Source organism: Numenius arquata, chromosome 4 (assembly GCF_964106895.1).
Source record: "Numenius arquata chromosome 4, bNumArq3.hap1.1, whole genome shotgun sequence".
NCBI classification, from domain to species: domain Eukaryota; kingdom Metazoa; phylum Chordata; class Aves; order Charadriiformes; family Scolopacidae; genus Numenius; species Numenius arquata.
In genome coordinates, this window is record NC_133579.1 from 2549115 (window position 1) to 2575338 (window position 26224).

Sequence of the window (26224 nt, forward strand, 5' to 3'; positions counted from 1 at the left end):
ACTGGGGAATACTTGCAGGAAAGCTCCTCTTCTATTATGACCTGAGAATGCCAGCGTAGGGCAATAATTGTTTAAACTATGCCAATTTGTTTCAGACTCAATAAAATCCAGGCCTTTTTGCTGCTATATTTCTCCCCCCCCCCCCCCCCCCCCCCCCTTTTTTTTTCCTCTTTTCCCCAATATGTTGTTTTAAAACACACTGGTGGTGTTAGGAGGTGTAAGTTGAGGGAGGGGAAAAGGGACATAAGGACTGACAGCGTTCCTCGGTGTTTCTGCACACACCGCTTCGCACGACGTGAGTAATACGTGTCACGCTGTGTTTCAATGCTTAAAATTGTCACTCAGTCAAATCTCCGAGGAAAAGACTGGGAATTATAAGCCACGATCCTCCATTCATCGCGTGTGCTTCAAGTGGCTGTTGTTACCTACAGCGACCTGGACTTTCGTGCTTCCTTTAAACTCCCTAGATTTTGGTGAATCTGTGTGAATCTGTGAGCCTACTGGAGCCTTTTTTTTTTCATGGAGGGACTGAGGCCTAATTTGAAACCTCAGTATATGTAAATTAGCAATTTATGGTCCTGCCAATAATAGGAATGACCAACTGTAAGGTGTTGCATCGTTGTTCCACAGGGGTCAGTCGGTGGCAAATGCATCTGAAGCAAAGATCGTTAGTGCACGTGTTCCTTGATTTCTAAGTAGTCTTCTTTCTAGACATTTGCTTATCTAACATTTGAGTCGGAAAAGCGTGCCAAAGTCTGGATGTAACAACGAATCTATTAAGTGGAGTAGTTAATGAGGTCCTTGGCCTCTCTGCTTTTTCACGCAGCGTAGGTTTAAATTTTAGCCGCAAGTAGGCAATGACATTTACAGCTGTGCATGGGAGGGGTGGCACAGTGTAACTCTAAGGAGACAGGTTGGGAGATTATACCTTGCAGCAACCTGCCAACAAAAAGAAAAGCAAAAAAAAACAAAACAACCACTTTCTAATAGTTCTCAGGCTCAAAATATGAACACCTTTTCAAGGGAACCGGTTGAACACTAGGTGGACAGTCAGGAGAAGTTGTGGCTGAGTGTTTCTTCAGTTACAAAGGATACTAAGCTTTACTTTTTGAAAATTAATGCTAAACAATGTTATTGTTTTATGGTAAAATCAGTTTTAAATTATCTTGGCAATTACGTCATTAATTAAAATTTTAACAGTTGACCCTTACCGGTACTGCTTTGAACAGTCGATTACAGTGTAAGGTGAAATGGGAAAAGGTGTGTTTGGTGATACATCATTCATATCTATTTCTATACAGAGAGATAAGTAAATATTGTGTTTATTTGTACATTTCTATACGGGAAGAGGTATTCTCTCACGCCTTCTGTCATACGCTGTAGTATTTAATTGTATCGCAATCCAAATTTAAAATTTCTTTTGTTGGAAGAAGATGATACAGTTAAGAGTCTGATATCGTCAGCCAAATTACTGCACGAGTCTCCTGTATCTACGTTCTGGACGCTGCCCTCCATGTGCCATTAAAACGCTTTTTCCTTTAAAATACAAGTTGAAAAATCAAGGAAAATGAGAGAGCTTTTCTAGCACTAGTATGAGAAGCCTTTCCCTTGATGGATTTGTAATGACAGAAGAGATAGTTTGTTACCTGCAAGACCGCACAAAATTCCCAACTGATTATCTTTGGTGCTTTCTAAGCACCGATTCAGTGTGAATCTTCCATTTTCTCATTGACTCTTTTCTCTTTAGAAGAAGCCGGCATTGATTTTTGTTTCCCCAGAAGAGAGAAAAATCGGGCAAGTAAATAGCAGCACATCAGTTGTCCTTGTTTTAACGCCCTGATGGGCAACGGTGACCACTTCCACTTCTTTCTACAGGGTAGTGAAAAATACAAGCCCTAAAAGCATTACGTATTTTTGAGCTTTCCATGTTTATTAATTAAAATATTAGTAGGAAAAAAAGGCTGACCGTTTGTGCTTGTGTAAAATTCGATTCTGTCATAAGGTGATTCTGCTTCGAGGCTGCCACTCACATAGCAACGTGGAGAGCCGTAATTATGAGTTGCTGCTCTAATCTAATACTGGAGTATAATCAAATTTAGAATTAGATTTATTGTTTTTAAATGCAATTAACCAGTGCAGAATGTTCGACAGATTGTTGTGTGTAGCAGTAAGTATACGTAGCCGGATTCTTAGCTCCAGCATATCATTACAATACTAGGGAGATCCCAGATGTAATTATGGACAAAATGTAGTCATTTATGCTCATAAAATATTAATACATTTCTGGAAATGTCTATTTAATAAACAAAAAAAGAATTACAATGTGGCTGTATTTTTGCAGTATTTACAGAATACGTCATACCAGTGCTTTGCGCTCGTGTTTCTATTTGTTCTTCTCCATATGCTGAGTTTTTTTAAAATAATCCTGTCTCCGGATTCAGCACCCTTAGAACCAGCGCGGCGGTGGGTATCCAGGATACAGAGGAGGAGAAAGGAACCAGGAAAGTTGTTTGTTTGTGTCAGCAGCCATCTGTTAAAACAAAAACCTTCCACTCGGTAGAATTTTCTACCGACGCAAAATAGCTCCATGGTGGAACCTGTCTAGTAGTATGTAATAAATCTTGGCAAATTTAATTTCGTTTTAACATCGAGATACCTCTTCTGCCAAGTTCTAATATGGTAAAGCAGTAACTGATAGATAATTGACGCGTGCAGGACCAAAATAGCCTGCTTGTGCAAAGGAGATTGAACCTCAAAGCAAGCGAAGCTTTGAGCTGCGTCTAGAACTGCAGGTATTTCACACGTATTTTCAAAAAGATTTTAGTCAATCACCGAATTTGACATTTGATATTTAGTTCTCCAAAGAATAGTTTTTAATAGGTGCTCCAATTAAAGCAGATCGAAATCAAAGGAAGATATTTTAAAGATTGCTTATTCATCCTTCTATGAGAATATTCAGACTCAAAATAGCTTTTTTTTTTTTTTTTGAAAAAAAAAAAAAGGCACAGTAGTTGGGCGAGAGACTTCATTTTGAGGAGCTTAAAGCAGTTTAATGGGAATTAGAGTGAAATGATCTTAGAAAGCAAATTATCTTGGATTTGCCAGTTGTGGGGTTCCTGGCACCTTCCCTTGGAGCGTCTGGTACAAATGGCTTTCAGGGACCAGACACTGGAGTTTGTGTCTCCTCAAAGTGAAAATGCCTCTCCAGGATACAAGAAAAAAGTAGTTTGCAGTAATAATCTGATAACGCTGGGGTTTGGCTCCAGTGCAGCTTTCCATGTCCCCTGTTACGTGGGTGTCTGTGACTTCTGCTGTCAAATGCCATGTTGCTCTTCCTTACGTTGCTGTTAAAAAAAGAAAAAAAAAAAAAAAAAAAGACAAAAAAAGTTACGACTGCAACACTGAAATGTATTTATGATAGAACGGTGTGCAATATTCTGGTTTTAACTGCCTTGTCTGTCTTAAATACCGCAGCACAAACGAAAGGCAAAAAACAGTGCTAAAGGGTTCGTGTTTCTGATCTTTGTGTCACAACGCGACGCAGTGCCGGGTTTGCGACACTGGGGACACCAAAAAGTGTTGCTATCAAGAGTTCCTAAAGAGTGAGATACACCGAGGTTTTGTTCTTCCATTCAAGTACATGCAAAAACCTTAAGGTATTTAATTACACAATGGAGGTTTATAGCAGTGGATCCAAAGGCCCATCTGAAGACAAGGCAATTCAGTGGATTCTCAAATACGTCCTGACAAGGAGATTTCCGTAGTCACCTTAAACTCGGGAAAACAAGACTTTTACTGCTCCTACTTGCTCTTTTTGTGAGCAGCTGGAGGGCAAGAGCCACGAGCATCCTGCTCCCTCCATCCCAAACTGACCGCATGTGACGTGGCTCTGCTGCTGCTGACCCCACCTGACCACCTTAAAAAAAAAAAAAAAAAGCAGCGTTGAGGGAGGTCCTGCCTTAGAAATTTCTCCTGAAATTCTTTTCCACAGACAGATCCATTCAGAAAAAATGCTTATGATTATAGCTGCTGTGCCTTAGTTGCCAAAATAAATTATTTCAGCTGGGGGAAGTGAAGGCTCTGTTAAGAGGAAAAATAATTTAGGAGAAAAGTAGCAAAAGTGGTTTATCTGATGTGTCATTTGCTGTGATTTTTCTGCGTTTCTTCTTAGCAAAAGCAGAGCTGACAGCATCGTATTGCCCATAATGTGCTGGATGTAGAGCGCTAGCTCTTCTACAGCTTCCTAGATTTAATTTCTCCTTATTCCTTTAAAAGGTACCTACCAGGGGCAGTGGACAGGAGGGATGCGGCACGGGTACGGCGTACGTCAGAGCGTACCCTATGGCATGGCGACTGTGATCCGTTCCCCGCTCCGAACGTCGCTGGCTTCCCTTCGGAGCGAGCAGAGCAACGGCACCGTTCTGCACGACGTCACCTCAGACAGCCCGGCTGGAACGAGGGGAGGATTCGTGCTCAATTTTCACAGTGATCCCGAAGCCATGGGCATTAAGAAAAAAGGAGGCTTATTCAGAAGAGGGTCCCTCCTTGGTAGTATAAAACTTAGAAAATCCGAGTCTAGGTCATCGATATCTAGCAAACGGAGCTCCGTCAGGAGCGACGCTGCTATGAGCAGAATTAGTTCTAGCGATGCCAACTCTACAATTAGTTTCGGAGACGGTGACTGTGATTATTCCCCTATGGAAGACCACGTTGATGCCACCACGACAGAAACCTACATGGGCGAATGGAAGAACGACAAGCGCAGCGGGTTTGGTATTAGCGAGCGTTCCAATGGTATGAAATACGAAGGAGAATGGCTAAATAACAGGCGGCACGGGTATGGATGTACCATGTTTCCAGATGGCACCAAAGAAGAGGGAAAGTACAAAAATAACGTTTTGGTCCGTGGAATAAGAAAGCAACTTATACCAATACGAAACACAAAAACTAGAGAAAAGGTGGATAGAGCGATAGAAGGAGCACAGCGAGCAGCTGCCATGGCCAGAACCAAAGTGGAAATTGCGACTTCAAGGTATGTTATCGCAAAATGTCTTTGTTCGTCACCGAATTTTCAGAAACAAGACTGTGTTACAATATGTGAGCTCTTATTGTTGAAAAAAACCTAAGAAGTGCAAGGGTGTAAATGTTGTCTTCGGTGAGTACCTTTCACCTTTCAGTTCCACCTGTGTAACGCCATTGACTTTAGTGGCATTACACGTGTGAAACTTAGAACTTCAGCTCATTTGAGTAAAGACCATCATACATATTCCATCATATACTGTGAAAATAAATTTGCATTCTCGTACATTTCTGCTGCATTACGCCTTTAAACCTGTTTGGAAAATGAAACTAGTGAGGAAACGGAGGGAATGATTTGGGGGATGTGAGGTGAAGACTGAATATCTTCCCATAAGCATGCTCCAGTTAGACTTACTGTGTTGATGGTTTTTGGGGTGGCATCTCACTTGCTGAAGTTGCCCATTTGACATCTTAAGACGCATCTGTTTATCTGAGAGACCGTGGCACGAACAGCATAAGAATAATGGTTGAGGCTCTTCTGCTTAAAGGCTGTTGATTCAATTACCAGGGCAGTGTCTGCCCAAAGAGTTCTGTACGAGGACTCTTTTGTTTCGGAGCTTTTCCTGAAGCCTGAATTGGTCTGGATCTTAGCACCACCACTTCAAAGAGTGGTGGTCATCTTCTCCCCACCCCCTGCCAGTTGTTTGAGGTGTGAAAAGTGTATGGGTATCAGTAGTGGGGAAAAAATGTCATTTTCTCTTTGAACTCCCAACCAACAACCAAGCAAATATATCTGAAATGGAATTGTTACAAATTAAATCATTATAGGCAGTTTTAATAGGTTTTACCATTAAGTCTGAGAGCTCTTTTAAAAAGCTATTTAATTGTTGATGGCTTCCAATAAGTTTTTGTGGCAGTTTCTATGTTGTTGGTTTTAGTTTGTTTCCTCAGGCAGGCTTTTCTTGAAATATGCTATGAACCAAAAAAAGAGCCCAGAAATGTGCATGAAAGAAAATCTTCATGCTATTTTAGAAAGAGGATGTCACATTACACTTTGAGCTGAACAACTGATTCCTGATTTAGTGTGGTCAGTATTGTGTGCTCACTCGCTAGCCTTTTTGTGACGATCCTAAAAAAATACAGAAAAGACCAAAAACTGCGTAAGCGGGCAAGCTTGAGTACGGGGATGGCTCATAGTGAAAATTAGTTGAGACACAAACGTGAAGAACTCAGCATGCTGATAAAGAACTGTTCTGAGCGCTGGGCACCTACGTAACCAGAGGGTGGGATCTACTCAATTACTTCTATAAATATATGTAAGGCATTATATGACAGCGGACCGTATTAGCAAAGCAGAGCAGTAATAGCTAACTTCAAGAAATCACTGGATCCCATTCGTGTTCTGTCAGTCCATAAAAAGCCCTAGTTCTGAAAAAAATGAGGTGATGGGGGAGTCACCCTTTGAGCCCATGTAAGGCTGTTAAAAAGCTGTCACCTGAGACCACGGGGTGTGCGCGTCCTCTTTAAGAAGGGACATGTTCTGAAGCTGTGAAGCATGTCTGAAGGGACGTGTCTCTGAAGCGTTTTGTTTGCTGTTCCTTCCCTTCGGTTTCAGTGAAGGACAAAGTTCAAATATGATTCTTTTGGAACTCCATAAAAACGTTTATTTCTTTTGAAAGCGCAGCAGCAGAAAGCATCAGTTGAGGTGAAGCTGTGGCCGTGGGCTGTTCCTTCCTTTTGTTTTTCAGCCGAGAACCTCTCTGAGACAGTCCCATGGCCACCAGTATGGATAGAAGGATTCCAGTTCAGATTGCCTTTGCACTAACCGTACTGGCACCGAGTCAAAGGCAAAGACACCTCACACCCAGTCAGGCAACATCAGGCATAAAGATTACAGTAACTTCACCTGTGAGTGCCTGTTGGACTCGCCTACTAAGGATGACCCAACCATTCCCACCTCTCAAGGTTTCAGCATGGCCTTTAGTGTCCACCACTGGGAGCGAGGCCGTGGCGTTATGGGAAGGAAGGGACTGTCGTACTGGCAGAGTCAGTAGCGCTGACTGTCTCAGGGCCAGCTCATCTGGAAGAGACTCTAGAAGAGAAGACTAAGAAGGCCAGTGGTCTCCTGGGTTGCATCAGGAAGAGGGTGGCCAGCAGGTGGAGGGAGGTCATTCTCCCCCTCCGCTCTGCCCTGGTGAGGCCACATCTGGAGCACTGGGTCCAGTTCTGGGCTCCCCAGTTCAAGAAGGACAGGGAACTGCTGGAGAGGGGACAGCAGAGGCTACAAAGATGATGAGGGGACTGGAGCATCTCTCTGATGAGAAAATGCTGAGGGACTTGGGTCTTTTTAGTCTGGAGAAGAGAAGACTGAGGGGGGATCTGATCAGTGCTTATAAATACTTAAAGGGCGGGCGTCAAGAGGACGGGGTCAGGCTCTTCTTAGTGGTGCCCAGGGATAGGACAAGAGGAAATGGGCACAAACTTGAACGTAAGAAGTTCCATCTGAACATGAGGAGGAACTTCTTTGCTGTGAGGGTGGCAGACCCCTGAAAGAGGCTTCCCAGAGAGGTGGTTGGAGGCTCCTTCTCTAGAAATATCCTAAACTTGCCTGGACAAGTTCCTGTGCAACCTGCTCTAGGGGGACCTGCTTTGGCAGGGGGTTGGAGAAGATGATCTCCAAAGGTCCCTTCCAACCCCATATCATTCTGTGATTCCTGCAGTGTCTCAGTGGAAGAACTCTATAGATAGACCTTTTTTCACCCCCAAAACCATCGAATATCCAGGTCTCCATTCCGAAGAGCTGGAAACCCTGCCTCCGAGCCAGGTCCGTTCCTTTCCAGCACAGCTCTGAGTTGTGTGCTGTTCTTCCGGGATTGTTTATTCCCAAAATGTTTGCTCAGACAAATGAAACCAGACCATACTCCTCTTCATAGCTCCCTGCAAATCCTGACAGATTTGGCTGCTGGTTTGACCCATGACAGATGTCCACACAGTCATCAACAAGACCAACCGCTGTTTTCGTTTATGTTCCTGATGTCTTCTTATGTCTAAAAGTCCTCCTTAATAACCTGGGTAGTCTTCCTTTAGCTAAAATCACAGTTTGGTGTCCAAAGAATAATCTAAAAGTTGGGGTAAATGATGCTTCTCTGAACCTGAATTTACATCGACCCTCCTGGCTCAGCCTTCGGGGTTTTGAGGCATTCGTACTGGGGTGTTTTAGCTAAAATAGCAGCATTTCTCAAAAAATAACAGATCACAAAATCGTGTGTCTTGGAGAAAGCTGCCGGATCAGGGAAGTAGTTACCGGCCTCTGCCACGCGAATTTGTATCTGAAACAGATTATAGATTAGCAATGAGTAAAAATGCTTTTAAAGTGATAGCGCAGCTTAACGGTCTTGATAGCATGTTCTAGTTTTACTAGCTGTATTTAAGACAAAATATTAAGGTCTGAATGTAAAAAATGCAGAATTTGAGGAATTTCAGAAGTATATTCAGTATTTTTCCCTTTTAAAATATTAAAAGGCTTTTTGTTTTAATCATTGTTTTAGGCAGTAATTAGTTCAAATTCATCTTTAGCCCATTTGTGCTAAAAGCAGTCAGCTTTACCCTCTCTGCCTTTTTTTGGGTCTGGGTGTCTAAAAGGAAAAGCTGCCTTCCAGAAATTTTTAATAAATTCTTTTCTGTGTTATTTCAAGCCCACGTGAAAGGCTTCAAACGCTAGGAGATGCACATTTGGAAGAGCCCTTTGGAAGATGTTAAAAAGCCCCAAATGTTTGCTCAGCCAAGAGTCAAAAAGGGACTTGTTTTGAGGATGTCAAATAATTCTCACTGTGGGGATTTTGAACTTTTCATTGCTGTCAGGTGTCTTACTGGAAGGAGATCTCCCTCTGCAGTTCAATATGAACTGGAATTATATTAGACCGCTTCTTTCCTAGCATGAAAATCACTCTAAGTTCTAGTTAGAGGAGCTATTTAGTGTATTATATTAACTTTGCTTTCATTAACGCTTATGATGGTATAAACATTTTTGGAATTAATTCTCAGAGTTTGGACATAAACCTTTTCTACTACTCAGTATGGCTGGCTGTTTGAGAATGAATCAGCCCTGTAGGTAAACATGTAGCGCTGGAAGCAGAAGAAATGATGTTTGTGTACATACAACCCTTTATGTACCAGATTCTTTCCAGAAAAGTCAATATTATGGGTTCGGAATTGAACTCTCAGAGCCAGGTGGGTTTTAGTTTGGTTTTTTCTTCCTCCCTTCAGATTTTTTCTAGCTAATGCTCCACTAGAAAATCTCCTTTACGTGTTGACTCTCCGAGGGAAAAAAACTTCACAGGGACACAGAAGGAGAAGATAAAAGTACAGTAAGAGTAAGAAATACCAATCAGAGGACAGTGTGCGGAGGAAAAAGGAGAAAGAAATCAAAAGCAAAAATGTTTCCATGTTGATAGAGTTTTCCTTATACTCCATTGATCTGTCAGGTCATGAAACAAGCAGGCTAAGAAATTTTACCTTCTTTTTTATTCTGTTTTCCGCAGAAGCTGATACTTTTAAGTACTCTGAAGTTGTGAGTGAGTTTTAAGTAAGGTGTACTGTCTTAATATGCTGTGGGAACTTGTGACCACCTGAAAAGCGACGCTGTAAGGGGTTTTCATTACACCGGTCCCTGGGCTTCGGTGCAGGATAATGGTGCCTTTGTGTCAGGCACCGCACAAATAATCTGCCCTGGCCACACACCTTGCGTCTGGGAAACGGGCGCTGCCCAGCAAAGAGAAAGAAGCTGGCAAAAGGACCCAAGATCGAGATAACAGTAAAATTAATAACTTGCAACTAATAAGACAAGAGCGGTCCCTCCTTGTTAATTAGGGGTCTGGGCTCAGCTGGCAGTGGCCAGTCAGGAAAGTCTTTTAAGGGCAGCACCGAAGGGGGATTAACTGGTGTCTTTCCTGCAGCCATTTCTTTTCAGCGTAGCTTTTTTAGACAGCTCAGTTTTATTTTTAACATGTTTGTGTCCAAGTCCACGGATGCTATGGCTTCGTTTCAACCTTTATTTTTTTAATAGAAACTACCAAAACTCCGGTTGGGATCTTGTGTCCCGAGCAGCTCGCTTTGTGTGGCTGGGAAAGAGCCTCCAGTTGGTGGTGGGGCCACAGGAGGAAGGTCATAGAGTCATAGAAGGGTTTGGGTTGGAAGGGACCCTAAAGACCATGCAGTGCCACCCCCTGCCCTGGGCAGGGACACCTCCCACCAGACCAGGTTGCTCAAAGCCCCATCCAGCCTGGCCTTGAACCCCTCCAGGGATGGGGCAGCCACAGCTTCTCTGGGCAACCTGGGCCAGGGTCTCACCACCCTCACAGCAAAGAATTTCTTCCTGAGATCTCATCTCAATCTCCCCTCTTTCAGTTTAAAACCGTTCCCCCTCATCCTATGGCTCCATTCCCTGATCAAGAGTCCCTCCCCATCTCTCCTGGAGCCCCTTTAGGGACTGGATTTTCTTTGGGAGCGTTCCCACCGCTACAGCCTGGACTTTTCTGGGTCCCTGCCCTCCCTCGCTGTCCTAGTGGCCTCCTGGAGCCAGTCGCTGGCTTACTGTTGTGTTCAGCGCTGAGGATGATTTAGAGAGCTGTGATTTACCCTGCGGCCCGGGCGCATGGCCTTGGCTTCAGGTCACTGGGCATCACCTCCTTCTGACCAGCCGGCCCAGTTGTCCGCCCCAGAGCACTGGTGTTCACGCTACAGCTGTTATATATAAGAAACTGCTTATATTTTTGATAACCTTAACTCAGAGTAAGTTTCAGTGCACTGTGCTGCGTGTGGTGGGTTTCTGTGAGGTGTGTGGAACAGCAGAGAGCTACAAAGATGATGAGGGCACTAGAACATCTCTCTGACGAGGAAAGGCTGAGGGACTTGAGTCTTTTTAGTCTGGAGAAGAGAAGACTGAGGGGGGATCTGATCAACGCCTATAAATACTGAAAGGGTGGGTGTCAGGAGGATGGGGCCAGTCTTTTTTCAGTGGTGCCCAGGGACAGGACAAGAGGGAATGAGCACAAACTGGAACACAGGAAGTTCCATCTAAACATGAGGAGGAACTTCTTTGCTGTGAGGGTGGCAGAGCCCTGGAAGAGGCTGCCCAGAGAGGTGGTGGAGTCTCCTTCTCTGGAGACATTCCAAACCCACCTGGACAAGTTCTTGTGCGACCTGCTGTGGGTGACCCTGCTCTGGCAGGGGGTTGGAGGGGATGATCTCCAGAGGTTCCTTCCAACCCCTATTCTGCGAACCGTCAGGAAGGACTGAAGGGTTTAGGAGCCAGTTCCTTTCTTGCGTTCGTTGCCTTGTGTGACCAGCGTTCTTGGCTTGACCTGAACCAACCGTGGTTTCTAGGGAGAGCTGGAATTCTACACGTGTGGGCGTGTAGTTGGTGTCCACACTAGATGGCAGCTGCCAATCATTCCAAACGGCGCTGAATTATGTGCCCCACACACAGCTTTCCGTGCTGGATTTAGCTGACTCCACCAATCTCACTTTACTCAAGAAACTAAACTGGACACTCGCACGACCAGTGCCTCACACGTCTGTGAGATGCTGTACTTATTATAGCTGAAATATGAACGTTGTGCTTAGGAATAGGAGCCAACGAATACCAAAGGTATTTATATAAGGCCACTTGCCTTAGCACAGAGACCTGCCTTAAGGTTTGAAACAAAATCAGTTTTAATCATTTTACTGCGTTAGCCTGGTTGGAGATAACAAATAAAAGTGCTGTGGTAAAACTTAAAATAAGTCTTCAACTACTATGAATAGTAATTTTGATGTTAATTCTTTAGAGGAAACCATATGTTCCTTGACTCCCGTGGGAGTTGCGCCGCTGCCTTCAGCGGGGCGCATTTTCACTCAGATTTCACAAACAACACGTTGGTAAAAGAATACAGTCTTGGACCGTTCCTCTGTTATTTGCTGGGGAATTAATAGTACATCTGTTTGGAATATACAAATTGTATAAACTTCGCTACACGGATTTGATTTCTTTGCTTAGTGTTTAATGCGGTAAGATTACATGGCTGAAAGTATGCAAAATTGCTCCTGTGCTTTCCCGCAGCTGGAAAATTAAGAAAGCCTCGAGTATGTAACTTTTTGATCAAATTACCTATATCCAGTACACCTGCCTACAGCCCTAAGTCTGAACAGGGATCTATATGTTATTTTTAAGGAGGCGGTTCTGGAGTGCAGCCAGCCTTACTCTGAGTTTGTATTAGACACAGAATTGTTACACCAGAGTTGCTTTTTCCTCACTTGTTTACAATCAGGAGATGGTTAATGTAATATTGAAAATATTCGCTGCTTTCAAAACAGAAATGAAGCAACACTGCACCACTGCTTTTAAAATAATCATATAAGAAAGCCTTTTTTTTTTCTTTTTTTTAGTATACAAACCTCCTTGAAATGTTTCTTTGTTTAGATGGGTAAGGAGTTTTTGCCCTGTTTCTCAATTTAGGAGCTGAAAGAATCTTTACAGTGGCAGCCGGTGGCAGATATATGTGAGAACATGAATGTTTGGGGTTTTTTTTAATGGTACTGAGATACACTAGCAGAAGACTAATTATTTTTATTTTTTTGTAGCCAAAGAGGATGAGCTGTTTTGCAGCTTCTTGCCTTAGTTTTTACCCAGCATCTCAGTTTTGATCTGTATGACAACAATTGTTCAGAAGATAAGCCGCAAACATCATCTGTCTCTGATGACTTTCGGGAGAGTTTCTGTGATGGAAATAAATCTCCATTTAAAAAAACAAAATCTGGATCATTTCTACTGGTTAATCACGTAGGAACCGTAGTGTGAAGCCCTTAGACTCACGTTATCGATTGCTAGAAAACTATTTTCAAAATCAAAAAGATATTTTATATTTCTCCTGGTTTTGGTACAATTCCATACATGTGACTAGCCGTACAAGTCAGTGCTTGAGTAATTTACTTGATGTTTTGCTCAAAGACTGAACCAATTAATACAGAACCTTTCAAAGAAATAAGAAATCGCCCTGTCATCTGACAGCAATGTTGCTGATCAGGATTCTACAGAGTAGGACGTTTTTCAGTGAACAACTATAGCAGAAAAATAGTAATTTAAATGATTTAGTTAATGCCCCCTACGTTGAGCTAATTCTGTATTTCCCAAATAATAATTGATTAATTTTCTGTAGTTCCATGAGTAATACTGTTTGTTTGAATACTGACGGATCGGTGATACATATTATGACTTCTTTTTCGTAGCAATTAATACATTTTTCTGGTTTTGTACATCTCAGTGACACTGGTGCATATTTTCATACACTGACTTGTTTTCTTTTGCCTCCCTCACTGTGATTGTCTTCTTTTATTGCTGCTCTATTTGTACTTCGTTATGTTTCCTGCTTCCTCGTTCTTCTCCAGCTCTCTGCGCTCGTTGTGCGGGAGGCAGACGTGCCTGTGGCTGGTGTCCAGAAGTCAAGTTCTCCTTATGAGCTTGCCTCCCCTCAAGCCCATGTAAATGTTTAATATCTGAAACGACATTTTAGCTATTCTTGTTGCCCTCTTCAGATGTTTTCCCAGTTCTGTTAAAAAGATGTAGCCTGCAAAGAGATTGTTCCTGAGGTCACCTCCAAGCCACCTACTTTATGTATGAACTTATGGCTCTTACACTGAAATTGAACTTCATTTCCTATTTAAGAGTAACCAGTGAGTTTTGTGCAGCCCCTCTTGGCAGTTTGTACAATCATAGAATGGTTTGGGTTGGAAGGGACCTTAAAGACCATGCAGGGACACCTCCCACCAGACCAGGTTGCTCCAAGCCCCATCCAGCCTGGCCTTGAACCCCTCCAGGGATGGGGCAGCCACAGCTTCTCTGGGCAACCTGTTCCAGTGTCTCACCACCCTCACAGCAAAGAATTTCTTCCTGAGATCTTATCTCAGTCTCCCCTCTTTCAGTTTAAAATGGTTCCCCCTCATCCTATGGCTCCCCTTCCTGACCAAGAGTCCCTCCCCATCTCTCCTGGAGCCCCTTTAGGGACTGGAAGGGGCTCTGAGGTCTCCCTGGAGCCTTCTCTTCTCCAGGCTGAACACCCCCAACTCTCTCAGCCTGTCCTCATAGCAGAGGGGCTCCAGCCCTCTGAGCATCATCAGTCGTCCCTTAGATTCCTCTTCTGTTAACACTGACATTCACAAGTTCTGCCACTTTTCACACCTTTTTTCCCAAGGTTTATGAATGTCCTGGGTTCGCAGCCCTGAGCCCTGTGTGTATCCAGGGGTGAAAAGCAATCAGTGAATCTATCCCATTATATTCTGTTTCTGAACTAATTTTTTGTTCGCTTAAGCATTTCTTTTCTTTTTTTAATCTTCATTTCCTTCACTTAATTCCCAAAGAGTTTCTGGTGAGGAATGCCACTCTTTGGTCCTGCTACATTGAAAGCAGGGATTGATGGGACAAGATGGTGTTACTGGTTTGTACTTGAAAGCCAGAAATTTCCTGATTAGCGTCTGACTAATATGAAATCAGTTAAATGAGAGTTCTCAGCTTTTTTGTTATAGGAGTTTAAGAAGAAAGGCAGGTATTTCTCTTTTCTCTGACCGCTCTGAATCTGGTAGGCTGCTGTTAACTTTAATTATGTTACGGCTATAATGCAGCATCTCCAGTTTGTGCTTGCCGCGCTTTACTGGCACATATAAGACGAGGGAGAGGTCATTTTGCTGCTGCTTTTACTTTGCTTTCTGGTTTTGGGGTGAGTCATTTCAAAGCTCTCTCTTTCTCTGAATTTGTAGACCACTTCATAAATAAATGTGGTGTATCTTGTCAGTCTTAGAGCGACCCATAAGGGCTTAAAATCCAAACGTGGAAGCAAGCAAGATTTTCCACAACTCAAAGATTCTCATTGTCGAGGTGGTGTCTTTTGTCACATGCGGACGTGCATCATAGCCCTGATTTGTTCTTACTTGGAGCAAGGCTTTAATACTTGTTAATGGTTAGGAACTTGGTTTCCATTGGGAAAAGGAAGTTAACACCAAGAAATCTCGGTTATAACTGAGCTGAAGCGACTCCATAGGAAGTGGCTCTGTGTGTGTGTATTCAGCCCAAGTTCACTTTTTGAGCTCTGGCACTTACAGGAATTTATGATGTCAACTGTGTAAGCATCTTGGGAACATCTTGAAGACAAAGAACATATTGCCAAGCGGTAAGATACAACAGGTATTTCAGGAATAATAAGGGAACCAAAAGTCTAGAGTGGGAGTGGAAAGGTGCCGGGTGTCAGAATGCTTCGTGTTTACATTTAGGAATCTTTTTCCTTGACCAAGGGCTTAATTTCAGTTTCACTAAAAATCTAGTAATTACAGACATTCTGTAGTGTTCGTAAATGTATTCCCATTCATGGGATTGTTTTGTGATTCAGAGAACAGTATGTTTCTGGGATTTACAGATTAGCAACGAAGGTGGGAACGACCTTTATCAGTTCCATATGTATAACCAGAAGAGGGAAGCTGGTGACCTTTTCTGATACTCAAAAATGTTTGATTTGTACAGATCTGTTGAAGTTAATTAGTTGATAGTTTCTGATGAAGAGTCTTCCTCTCTCTCCTCATGGTGGGTAAATTCCTTGTGCCAAACTAATTCATGTTGGGATGTCTTCAGTGTACAAATAGGAATACTGATTGATTTATATTCTCAACTGATAATTAATTATTAGGAAAATAAAAATCATACTGGATGTTTTACGATCCCAAGCGATGTTTTTTAGGGTGTGCAATATCTGGGTTTTTCCTAATGCAGAGTTTATACCTATTTCAGAAATAGGTTTTGTTGAAAGACTGAAATGGGACAAATAAAAATGCGTGTATATTTTGTATACTCAAAATTCAGATCACCTGCAAAAAGATCTAGTCATATTACTTGTTCATAGTTGAACTTTATAAACAATATAATTTGCTATGCGCCTGCTAGTTACGAAGAAAAGACACTGAGCATTTTCAGGTCAAAGTCTGTAGCTGTGATATGCACAGATGCAATGCATTTCTGGTGGAAGAACCGCTTAGTGGAGCTTCTGGGATGAACCTTTGTTAGCAGAAGGGTTAGAAAAGTGGATAACATTTAGCTTTTCATTTTACTGGGGCTGTGGACAACAAATGCAGAGAGCAATTAGGCAAAATTGTGGTTCTGAGTAAGTTCACCGGGGAGTTTGGGCTAAATTTGATTTTTCTTCAAATTCTAGTTGATCGGAACGTGCTCTAAGTGGCTTTTAACAGTTCTCTTGTAAGTTCCCACTTTGAGATGCAACGGCTGTTGGATTTGAATTCATCTGCTCCTTGCACTTATGATGATTAGAAAGCTAGAAAAGCGGTCTTGAGGTCTAATGATACTGAAGTTGTGAGTTACCTGCTAACGGGTATAGTCCCTGCGTAACGCGATGGACGGTGGCTGTGGACCTTCGTGGACAGTATGATGAGCAATGCGAAAGGCAGACTGGGATCCTCTCCATACAGAACATTATTAAATTTTGGACCAGTATAAAAAAAGAGTCCTCAGAAATGTTGCATTGTGCCCTGGTGTTTGAGTAGGGGTCGTGCAAGCATCGGTCCGGCAAAACCCCGTGAGTTGGCTTCCACTCGTTTGTTGTTTCACGACATGTTTAATCGGCTGTCTGTAATAACGCGGGCATTTTTGGTTGGCAGTTCAAAGAACATCCTGACTGAGTCTCCACAGGCCAGTCTGAGAAACAGTCGGCTTAAACTATCTTCAGAAACCCTGCTTTCTTGCTCAATTAAAGGAATCGTGTTCTGCTTTCAGTGTATCTACTTGATACTTCAAAAGATATTTTTCACTGAAAAAGCAAATTAATTTGCCTTGAATTTGCCGGCGTGTGAAAATGCGTATTTGAGTGGATGTATAACCTAGCACTGCTTAACCCAGCCAAGATAATAGTTCCGGTTCTGCATAGAAATTCATTTTGCAGAATTATGGTGACACTTTCCTCTTGGATTATCTGCTTTTATACGCTCACTGTCACACTTAGAACCATTTGATATCATCTCTCTGACTCCGAAACTGTTTATTATCTTTTCCTTAGTAAAACTAATTCATATCTTTGAGATGTTCTGATCTTTTCCTCTGCTCATTGACACTGAATTGTCTCATTTTGCAAGTAGAAGTTTCAAGGGCGCTGGAAATTGAAGTTGATTAGGTGCGGGTCACTTGAGGAGACCAGCATTCTGTGTGCAACCTGGCCGCTTCCACCTCTTAGTAAAGGAAACTTTAAAGTAGATTAAATAAGACCTTTCAACAGATAAGTCCACTGTGTTTTGCTTCAGTTAGGAGTGGTTTAACTCAAGTTCTTTTTCTTTTCAAGAATATTTACTGTTCAGAAAGATGTATTTGGTGTGCTTTGCCCCTCCTATTCCCATGGTTTCAGTTTAAATATGAATCACAGAATCTTAGTGGTTGGAAGGGACCTTTGAGATCATCGAGTCCAACCTCATTAAAAAAACAAACAAACAAACAAACAAAAAACCCCACAACACACAAAAACAAACAAGCAAACAAAACAAAAAAACCAACAACAACAAAAAAAAACCCACACAAAAAAAAGAGATGAATGTGAAGTAGAACATGAGGGGAAATGAATAGCAAGATTCTGTTACTCTCCCCAGTAGTAAGCCTTGTAAACCCACCTTTTCTTCATTTTCCTAGTCCTATTTTTCTGTGAAAGATCTTAAATATGATCTCAAGAATGTATTTCTTAATATAATAAGCATTTAACATTAATGCAGCAACAGTGTAGCAAGAAGGAGAGAAAAAATTGGAAGTCTTGAGTCTTAGAGCTGTCATAAAATTATATTAGTATCTCTCTGTGCTTTAGCGTCTGTTCTCCACAAAGTACTGTTTTATCCAGAAAAGCAGAAGTTGCTTCAGGATTCCCATGTAGCACAAACTTCATGCGCCACTCAGAAATTCTCTAGACACTTAATGACCAATTTGCTTGATTATCTTCAGGTATCACCAGCTTGTTTTGCATTATGAGATTGCTGCTTGAAGCGTTTCTGTCAAAGTTCTCCTTCTTTGTTTTAGCTTTTCTGTTCAGTTATTTATGTATAAGTGTCACCCATTCCCAGTCACTGATAGGGCTTAGGAATGGTCACCGATATAAATAATTTCAGGTGCTTTTTTTTATTTGCTAGAAAAGGTAAATTCCTTGTCAATATCCCCGTGGTTTGGCCCTGTTATTGCTATCAGCGTAATGCCTTTTCTTCTCTTGGAAAGAAATACATTAGATGGATTAGCAAAGCACTAAAAATATCTTTGCTTAACCACCAAATTATATAACCCTCCGATTCCTGTTGGCTGCTGCTCTCACGCTGGGTGCCTTTCACAAATCTGCATTTTCCAGCACATCAACTGAAACCAGGTTTGGGTTTGCATCACATCTTCTTTCAAAAAAGAATTTCAAATATATCTTTTTATATATATATATATATATATATACACACACATATCTTTTTTCATTCAAAAGGTTAAAAGTAGGATTTACTGAAAGCTTCTGATAACTGTTATCACTTCAAAATTTGAAAATGCTGCTGCTTTTATATGATATATTCCTTCCTTTTTTTGGTCACCCGTGTCTGATGTTTTCTTTGGGTTCGTGGTTTGTTTTGGCAGGGGGGTATCTTGTAATGAATAGTCATTTAGATCAGATCCACTGCTGAGGGCCGTGGTACTCTGAAACAAGATGAGTCATTTTTCTAGAAAGCTCTTTACTTCTGCAAGAGGAGATTTGGTCACGATGACCAGCTGTAGAGCTTTCCTTTTCTGCACTTTCTGTATCATTTGAAATAAAGGATTTTCTAGAGTTAATCTATTCCAGAGATCTCTGTAAGGGCAAGGGCAGGAGCAAAATTGTTTCTCTTCCCTTAGATTAATTAAATCTTTGTCATTTCAAGATTTTTCTCTAAATTTGTCTTCAAGATCTGAAGTGATTTATCTCTCTCACTATTCCAGTGCTTGACCACGTACATAGTACCAGTAGTAAACTGATGCTGTAACTCAAAGAATTCTCTTTGCGTTGGTGAATGAAGGGGGAAGAAAAAAGAGGCTCGCTTTAAACGCGCGGATAGTTGACTGAAATGCTCATCCGAAATGCTTGTGATGAGGTAACTTTGGAATCTCTTGGCTTTTTTTTTTTTTTTTTATTTCTTTGCGGCAAAAAGCTGATGTTTTGCAATGGAACTGTTGTTGCCTGTGGAGGAGTCGCCTGCGATGGGGCTGCAAGGTTTTGTCCTTTGTGAATGTGACAAGACGAGTCCGCCTGTATCCTAAGGTCAACCGAGTGTCACCTTGGTCCGCAGTTACATCCTTTCCTGCTGTTTGTTTTTCTATTGTGTAGCTGTAAGGAGTGCCGAATGCCTGAAAACCCGAATGCCTGAAAAAAGGAAATGATGCCATCAGAGCAATCCCTTTGCATGCAAAGGGAAAAGACTCTCCATATAATCAGCTGGTTAAAGGGCATGAGAACATCCTGAGAGGTAATTGGGCACCCTTTGTTGAAATACTCCGATATATCCCATTAACTTCTTCGGAGTTGTTCAGAAACAATGCCAGCAGACAGAGGCAAAATCCTAGGCCTTTTTCCCTTTATTCAGTGCCAAAAAAATGTGGTTATCGTAGTGTACAGCAGCATCTTAAAGCTGGTATCGTTTCCGTGCTGCTTCTGGAGGAGTACGTACACAAAGGGTTCAAAATTTTCTCGGCAAGGTTTTTTTTTGTGCTTTCACCCAGGACGTTCTTTACAAATAAGTGGGAGAAGCCCGTGCCTTTTTCAGAACCTTCTGGGAGTTCGTCTGAGACTCGTCTCAGAGCTGCGCGTCTCCTAGAGTAGAATCATAGAATCACAGAATCATGGAATGGTTTGGGTTGGAAGGGACCTCAAAGATCATCCAGTTCCAACCCCCTGCCCTGGGCAGGGACACCTCCCACCAGACCAGGTTGCTCCAAGCCCCATCCAGCCTGGCCTTGAACCCCTCCAGGGATGGGGCAGCCACAGCTTCTCTGGGCAACCTGGGCCAGGGTCTCACCACCCTCACAGCAAAGAATTTCTTCCTGAGATCTCATCTAAATCCCCCCCTTTTCAGTTTAAAACCGTTCCGCCTCGTCCTATGGCTCCCCTCCCTGATCCAGAGTCCCTCCCCATCTCTCCTGGAGCCCCTTTAGGGACTGGAAGGGGCTCTAAGGTCATCTTGTCATGTTAGCAAAATACATGCACTAATAGCAACAGGAGCAATGAGAAGATGATTTCCTGTGGGCTTTTATTTTTTTAGAACTCTGTTGTTTTCTTTAAATTCAAGAATATAGTCTTCAAAAACACTGCGCTGGATTTGAAGGTTTTTTTCTCTTTCTCTTTTCCTTGCGCCTTACCAGGAAAGAAATTGCAGATTTCTAGTCTTCAAGTCTCTAGTTGTTGTTTTGTTTTTTTTTTCTCAAAAGGAAATAACTAGTCTCTGCCCCTGGATGTTGGGGTGTATGAGCCACTACAGAGAATACTATCAAGGTGTTACAGCTGTCTTTTCTGCCTTTCTGCTGCTGAAATATCGTTTCATAAATAATATTCATAACTACTATTATGCCAAAGGAAATAGTCACTGATTTTTATAATCTAAAAAAAAAAAAAAAAAAAACAAAACACAAAACTTGGCTAAGAGGATTACGTTGAAGCTAGTGAATAAAGCAGTGAGTTCAAGCACGAGCATTTTAAAGTGGAAGACCCATGTTCTTTAAGAGCAAGAACAAGGAAAGACTGGAATGATTCAGATTCTGGTGTTTGTAAGTGAAAGCAGGATCCTTGTCATGCATAGGGATTATTAATATTATCGCTGTGAGAAAATTCTTTTCTTATTAAATTGATCTAAAAATTGCTGTCAAAATGGAGAGAATTTTGTGGAATTTTAATATGAAAAGACTCAAATGCTTCCGTATTGTAATTTGAAATAACCTGCCCTGTCATGACCCTGAAGGACACCTTACAGTGCACTTTATTAATCCTAGGGGTCAATTAGGCAACAAAAGATAACGACAGCAATGAACGGTGTTTGTTCTGCTGGATTTTTATTGTCCCTTTCGTTCCGAAGGAATGAGCTCTGATCAGCAGCTCATCACGGCTGTCCCTGGGCTAACTCTGCGGTGCGGAGGAGCTGGGAAGGAGCACACAGCTTGCTGTCAGCGCATAAAAAAAAAAAAACCACTGGTCAAGAGTTTTTTTAAAAATTCACCTTCCTGTTAAAATACTTCCTGTGATGTTGGTCTCTTTAGGAGCAGACAAAACATTACTTTCTAGAGTTTTGATCAAAGAACAGATAAATGGCCATTTACCCTGTAGCTTCAGAGAATGAAAGCTTGAGCAGAACCTGGCAGGTTTTTAATTTATTCTTCACATAATCCAACGGCGAAATACTAAATGTTGGCCACGCTGACATCAACAGCAAAGCTCCCGCTGTCTCCAGTGACAGCAGGACACCACTGGTGGGACAGTGTTCCTGCTGAATTGGGTGTTTTGTGGGGGTCACGGGTTGTTGAAAGGCCAAAGCTGATATACTAGAAGTTCCCAGCTGGACCATAAGGGATGACCAAGTACAGAGACAGCCCAGGTGCCACTGAAAGAAACCTTTAGGTTCTCAGTGCGCTGTCTTAGGTGGCCACTCTTCGTAATTCCCAGGAAAACTAAAATTCTGGGTTTATGTTATGACTTGCAAAGGAACTTATAGCACTTTTTAGTCCTTTCCCTTTGCAAACAATGAAGCTTCTGTCATGAATCCGTATGTCGCATTCCGTCTGCTGTTACTCGTGTGCAATGCTATGCCGTTCTACACACTGTCCCAGAAAACTCTTGAGCTCTGAGTACAGTAACCTCAGCATGAGGAAGGGTGACAGACAGAACCCATTCTAGAGAGGCGGGTCAGCTCGGTTGTTCAGGATATCCGTATTTCTGGAAATCAGGCCGAGGGTTTGCTTAGCTGAGGATACAGTTTTGTGTTTTATTGCTCTACTTGAGAGAATCCAGTTTCTGGATTTATGTGCCCTGGTGGCCAAGAAGGCCAATGGCGTCCTGGGGGGCATCAGGAAGAGCGTGGCCAGCAGGTGGAGGGAGGTCATCCTCCCCCTCTGCTCTGCCCTGGGGAGGCCACATCTGGAGCACTGGGTCCAGTTCTGGGCTCCCCGGTTCCAGAAGGACAGGGAACTGCTGGAGAGGATACAGCAAATGGCTACAAAGGTGATTAGAGGCCTGGAGCATCTCTCTGATGAGGAAAGGCTGAGGGACTTGGGTCTTTTTAGTCTGGAGAAGAGAAGACTGAGGGGGGATCTGATCAACGCCTATAAATACTTAAAGGGTGGGTGTCAGGAGGATGGGGCCAGTCTTTTTTCAGTGGTGCCCAGGGACAGGACAAGAGGAAATGGGCACAAACTTGAACGTAAGAAGTTCCATCTAAACATGAGGAGGAAGTTCTTTGCTGTGAGGGTGGCAGAGCCCTGGCAGAGGCTGCCCAGAGAGGTGGTGGAGTCTCCTTCTCTGGAGACATTCCAAACCTGCCTGGACATGTTCCTCTGGGACCTGCTGTGGGTGACCCTGCTCTGGCAGGGGGTTGGACTGGATGATCTCCAGAGGGCCCTTCCAGCCCTGACCGTTCTGTGATTCTGTTGTGTATGTTCTTCAGTCAGGCGTATGCGCAGACTCTCCACGTGTACAAAGGAAAGTGCTGCCTTATCAGACCGGTCTGCTCTCAGGATAAAATCTGACAAATGCTGGTGTACATCTGCAGTGTTGAAGGCCATGTAGCCTCCACTTAAAAAAAAAAAATAGGATATGACCCGAGTGTTTTAGTCAACATGATTTATGGCATAGTGCAATACAGAGTGTGTTTTAATAGAATATATTATCGAAGTTCCAAAGCAAGCTAAATATTTGACGTTCAGTGGATCTCCTGTATTCAAGGGGTGACCTTTTGGCAGTAGCTGTGAAATAATATACACCAGAATCTTGTTAATTCATGCTAATGACTTACGAGACCCATCACGGCTTACTCGATTTTACAGCTTAGCAAGCAAGTGAAACATGATGACAAAACCTCAGAGATGCGCGCTTTAACAGCGTGTGCTCTGCTAATTTATCTCGATGGTTGTAAATATATTTGCAATACACAAGTTAGTGCACACTAGTGTCATTCATGGAAGCAGCCATGATTTCCTGAAACGACGTCGGTAAAGCATCCTACTGTTAAATGTCTTCAAAGAATCAGGACGAATCCACTAGTCATGAGAGCGTGAGACCAGTGAAGGGATTCTGAAGGTAACAGATGCTTTTTAGCATTAGTAAAAATGTTTTTTTTCTCACAGGTGTCATATCATAGAATAAATGTAGCTGAAGGTACTTGGGAAGAGTTATCCTGACTGGCGTAGTAGTGGTATTAACAAGTGCATGAAAAGTTTTATTTTCGGGTTGAATTACTTCTAGAGAGCGAAACTGCTAACTTATGCTCATTCTTAAAAATAGTCATTCCCAAGCTACAGGCTCGTTGAACGTCTTCTCATGTGTTCCAGTAGATTCCTTAGTCTTCAGAAGAGAGTCAATATCTCCATTATGAAAAAGTCTGCAATTTTTTTGCGCCCGGGTTTTTTCAGTCTACACCGCGTTCCCACGTTAAGTGCTGTTACGAATGCGGTTTCGTTACAGGCAGAGTGTTTTTAAATCAGGCTTTTTCAGCGCGCCTTACGACACCGAGCCATTTAATATTTGTTAGGCTTTTAGTAAAAGGAGGAGCTGAAGCCTCTCGGGGTCGGAAACACCGCAGGGGCTCGGTACCGTGCCTTGGTGTGTCAGCAGAGAAGGCTGGCTAAATAAGGCCATGCGGGAGCGGAGCTTATCAGCCTTGGCCAGGAATATAGCCCACCGCCGGCTGATAGAGTGGCCCCGTCTCTTCCCTGCTATCGCCTCTGCGGGGCACGCAGACGTACGGTTATTGTCTGCCCGCTTGCTGATTGCGCTCAGAACTCGCCCCTCCACCTTTCCCCTTCGCTTAGGCCAGAAGCTGAAACCCTTAGAAAGCCAGAGGTACTTATACGTGTATTTATGTTAAAATCCGTGTGGAGTCGCCAGCTTTCAGCCTTTAGGGAAAAAGCGCGTTGTCCCTTCTGTTTCTTCTCCCACCAAACAGTCCAGAGGGAGTGAGTGCTGTTTGCTCACGTAAATAGAAAAAATAGGAGACTTCCTGCATATGGGTGCCCTTCTGGTGCTGCTGCGCACCAAAAAAATACTTGTTAAAAGTATCCATGACATTATGAAAGCAAATCCTGACTGATTTTTGCCTTTCCTCGCTCTGATACCGCTTAAACGAGAGGCCAAGCTCCCAGCGACCTCCCTGGGAATAGTATTACACTTTGCGTGTTTGTAGGTGCTTTTTAAAAAAAAAAAAAATATCCAGGGTAAAACACCTTTAACGTTGTTTCGGTATCAGTTTTCCTGTTAAACTGAGTTTGCTTGTCGGATCTCGCCCCTGTGTTGTACAAGGGTTTGGGATTTGAGGGTGGTGGAACACTGGAACAGGTTGCCCAGGGAGGTGGTTGAGGCCCCTTCCCTTGAGATATTCAAGGTGAAGCTCGACGAGGCCCTGGGCAACCTGGTCTAGTTGGGGGTGTCCCTGCTGACTGCGGGGAGGTCGGACTAGATGACCTTTGGAGGTCCCTTCCGGCCTGGACCAATCTATGAATCTATGAATCTATGAATTTGAAGATTTTATGAATAAAGTTACTAGGCCAATAAATGATCTTGGAGATCTGATGGTACCAGGCCTGCTGCAGTATGTCCCAAAACAGTCAAACTGGTGGCCCACAAATATTTTCTTGATACTGGGAATTAATGTAAACAGCTGTGCATGTGTGGCAGTTTTTAAGGGATTTCTGAAAAATACCAGACATTAAATTCTTACTGTTTTCAAAGTACCTTTTCATCATAGAATCATAGAATCATCCAGGTTGGAAGAGACCCTTGGGATCATCGAGTCCAACCATCTACCCTACACTACAAAGTTCTCCCCTACACCATATCCCCCAACACCACATCTAAACGGCTCTTAAACACATCCAGGGATGGTGACTCAACCCCCTCCCTGGGCAGCCTATTCCAATGCCCGACCGCTCGTTCTGTGAAAAATTCTTTCCTAATGTTCAGTCTAAACCTACCCTGCTGGAGCTTGAAGCCATTCCCTCTCGTTCTGTCATTAATTACCTGTGAGAAGAGACCAGCACCAACCTCTCTACAGTGTCCTTTCAAGTAGTTGTAGAGAGTGATGAGGTCTCCCCTCAGCCTCCTCTTCCTCATACTAAACAGTCCCAGCTCCTTCAACCGCTCTTCATATGATTTGTTTTCCAAAAAAACATCATACCCAATGCAGTGCTTAGAAAAACCAACCAACCAACCAACCAAAAACCCAACAAAGCCTGCAATTTTAGTTAGGAGCTCCATCTTCTTCGATTCGGTAGTCTGGTGTAAATGTCCTAATGTGAATCCACAACTCGGTAGCGCTGTTGTAGGCGATATATTTAACAGAGATGTCTTTCTGCCCCCTGAACCCATCTCTGAGAGCAACAGTGAAGAATAAGCAGTGGCTTGGGCTGTTTGCCATTACAGCCCGTGGGAGGGATTCCCAGTGGACACACGGTGTAATGGACTGGTTTCCATGTGTGTAATGGGGCGTTGCATCTAACACCTCTCCAGAATCAGAGCAAATAGGGACACTTCCAGGCTGCCTTTTTGACATTCGAATTTCTGTAGCCATATTAATTATCCAGACTTAAAATTTCACATTTTCTGTTTATTTTAAAGATACTAAACATAATAATATACAATATAATATAAAGGTAAGAAACGTAATGTTTCATTATGTTTTCACACTGCGCAGATTTATGGTCTCTGTGATGAAGGCTGTCTCACTTTAAAAAAAAAAAAATGGCAACAAAACAACCTTGAAGCAGTTCAGAGCTCTGCAAAACAGGCCTTGTAGCACCTGAATCATAGAATGGGTTGGGTTGGAAGGGACCTTAAAGATCATCCAGTTCCAACCCCCTGCCCTGGGCAGGGACACCTCCCACCAGACCAGGTTGCTCAAAGCCCCGTCCAGCCTGGCCTTGAACCCCTCCAGGGATGGGGCA

At 42.9% G+C, this 26224-nt stretch overlaps 1 protein-coding gene across 1 annotated transcript in view; it reads left to right on the plus strand.

The window, feature by feature from the left end:
- The window catches only part of JPH1 (junctophilin 1), an 88971-nt gene that overhangs the window by 2696 nt on the left and 60051 nt on the right, over window positions 1–26224 (plus strand). Inside the window, exon 2 of the mRNA XM_074146126.1 lies at window positions 4276–5032. Coding sequence (XP_074002227.1) covers window positions 4276–5032 — 757 coding nt within the window. The remainder of the gene's footprint in view (window positions 1–4275; window positions 5033–26224) is intronic.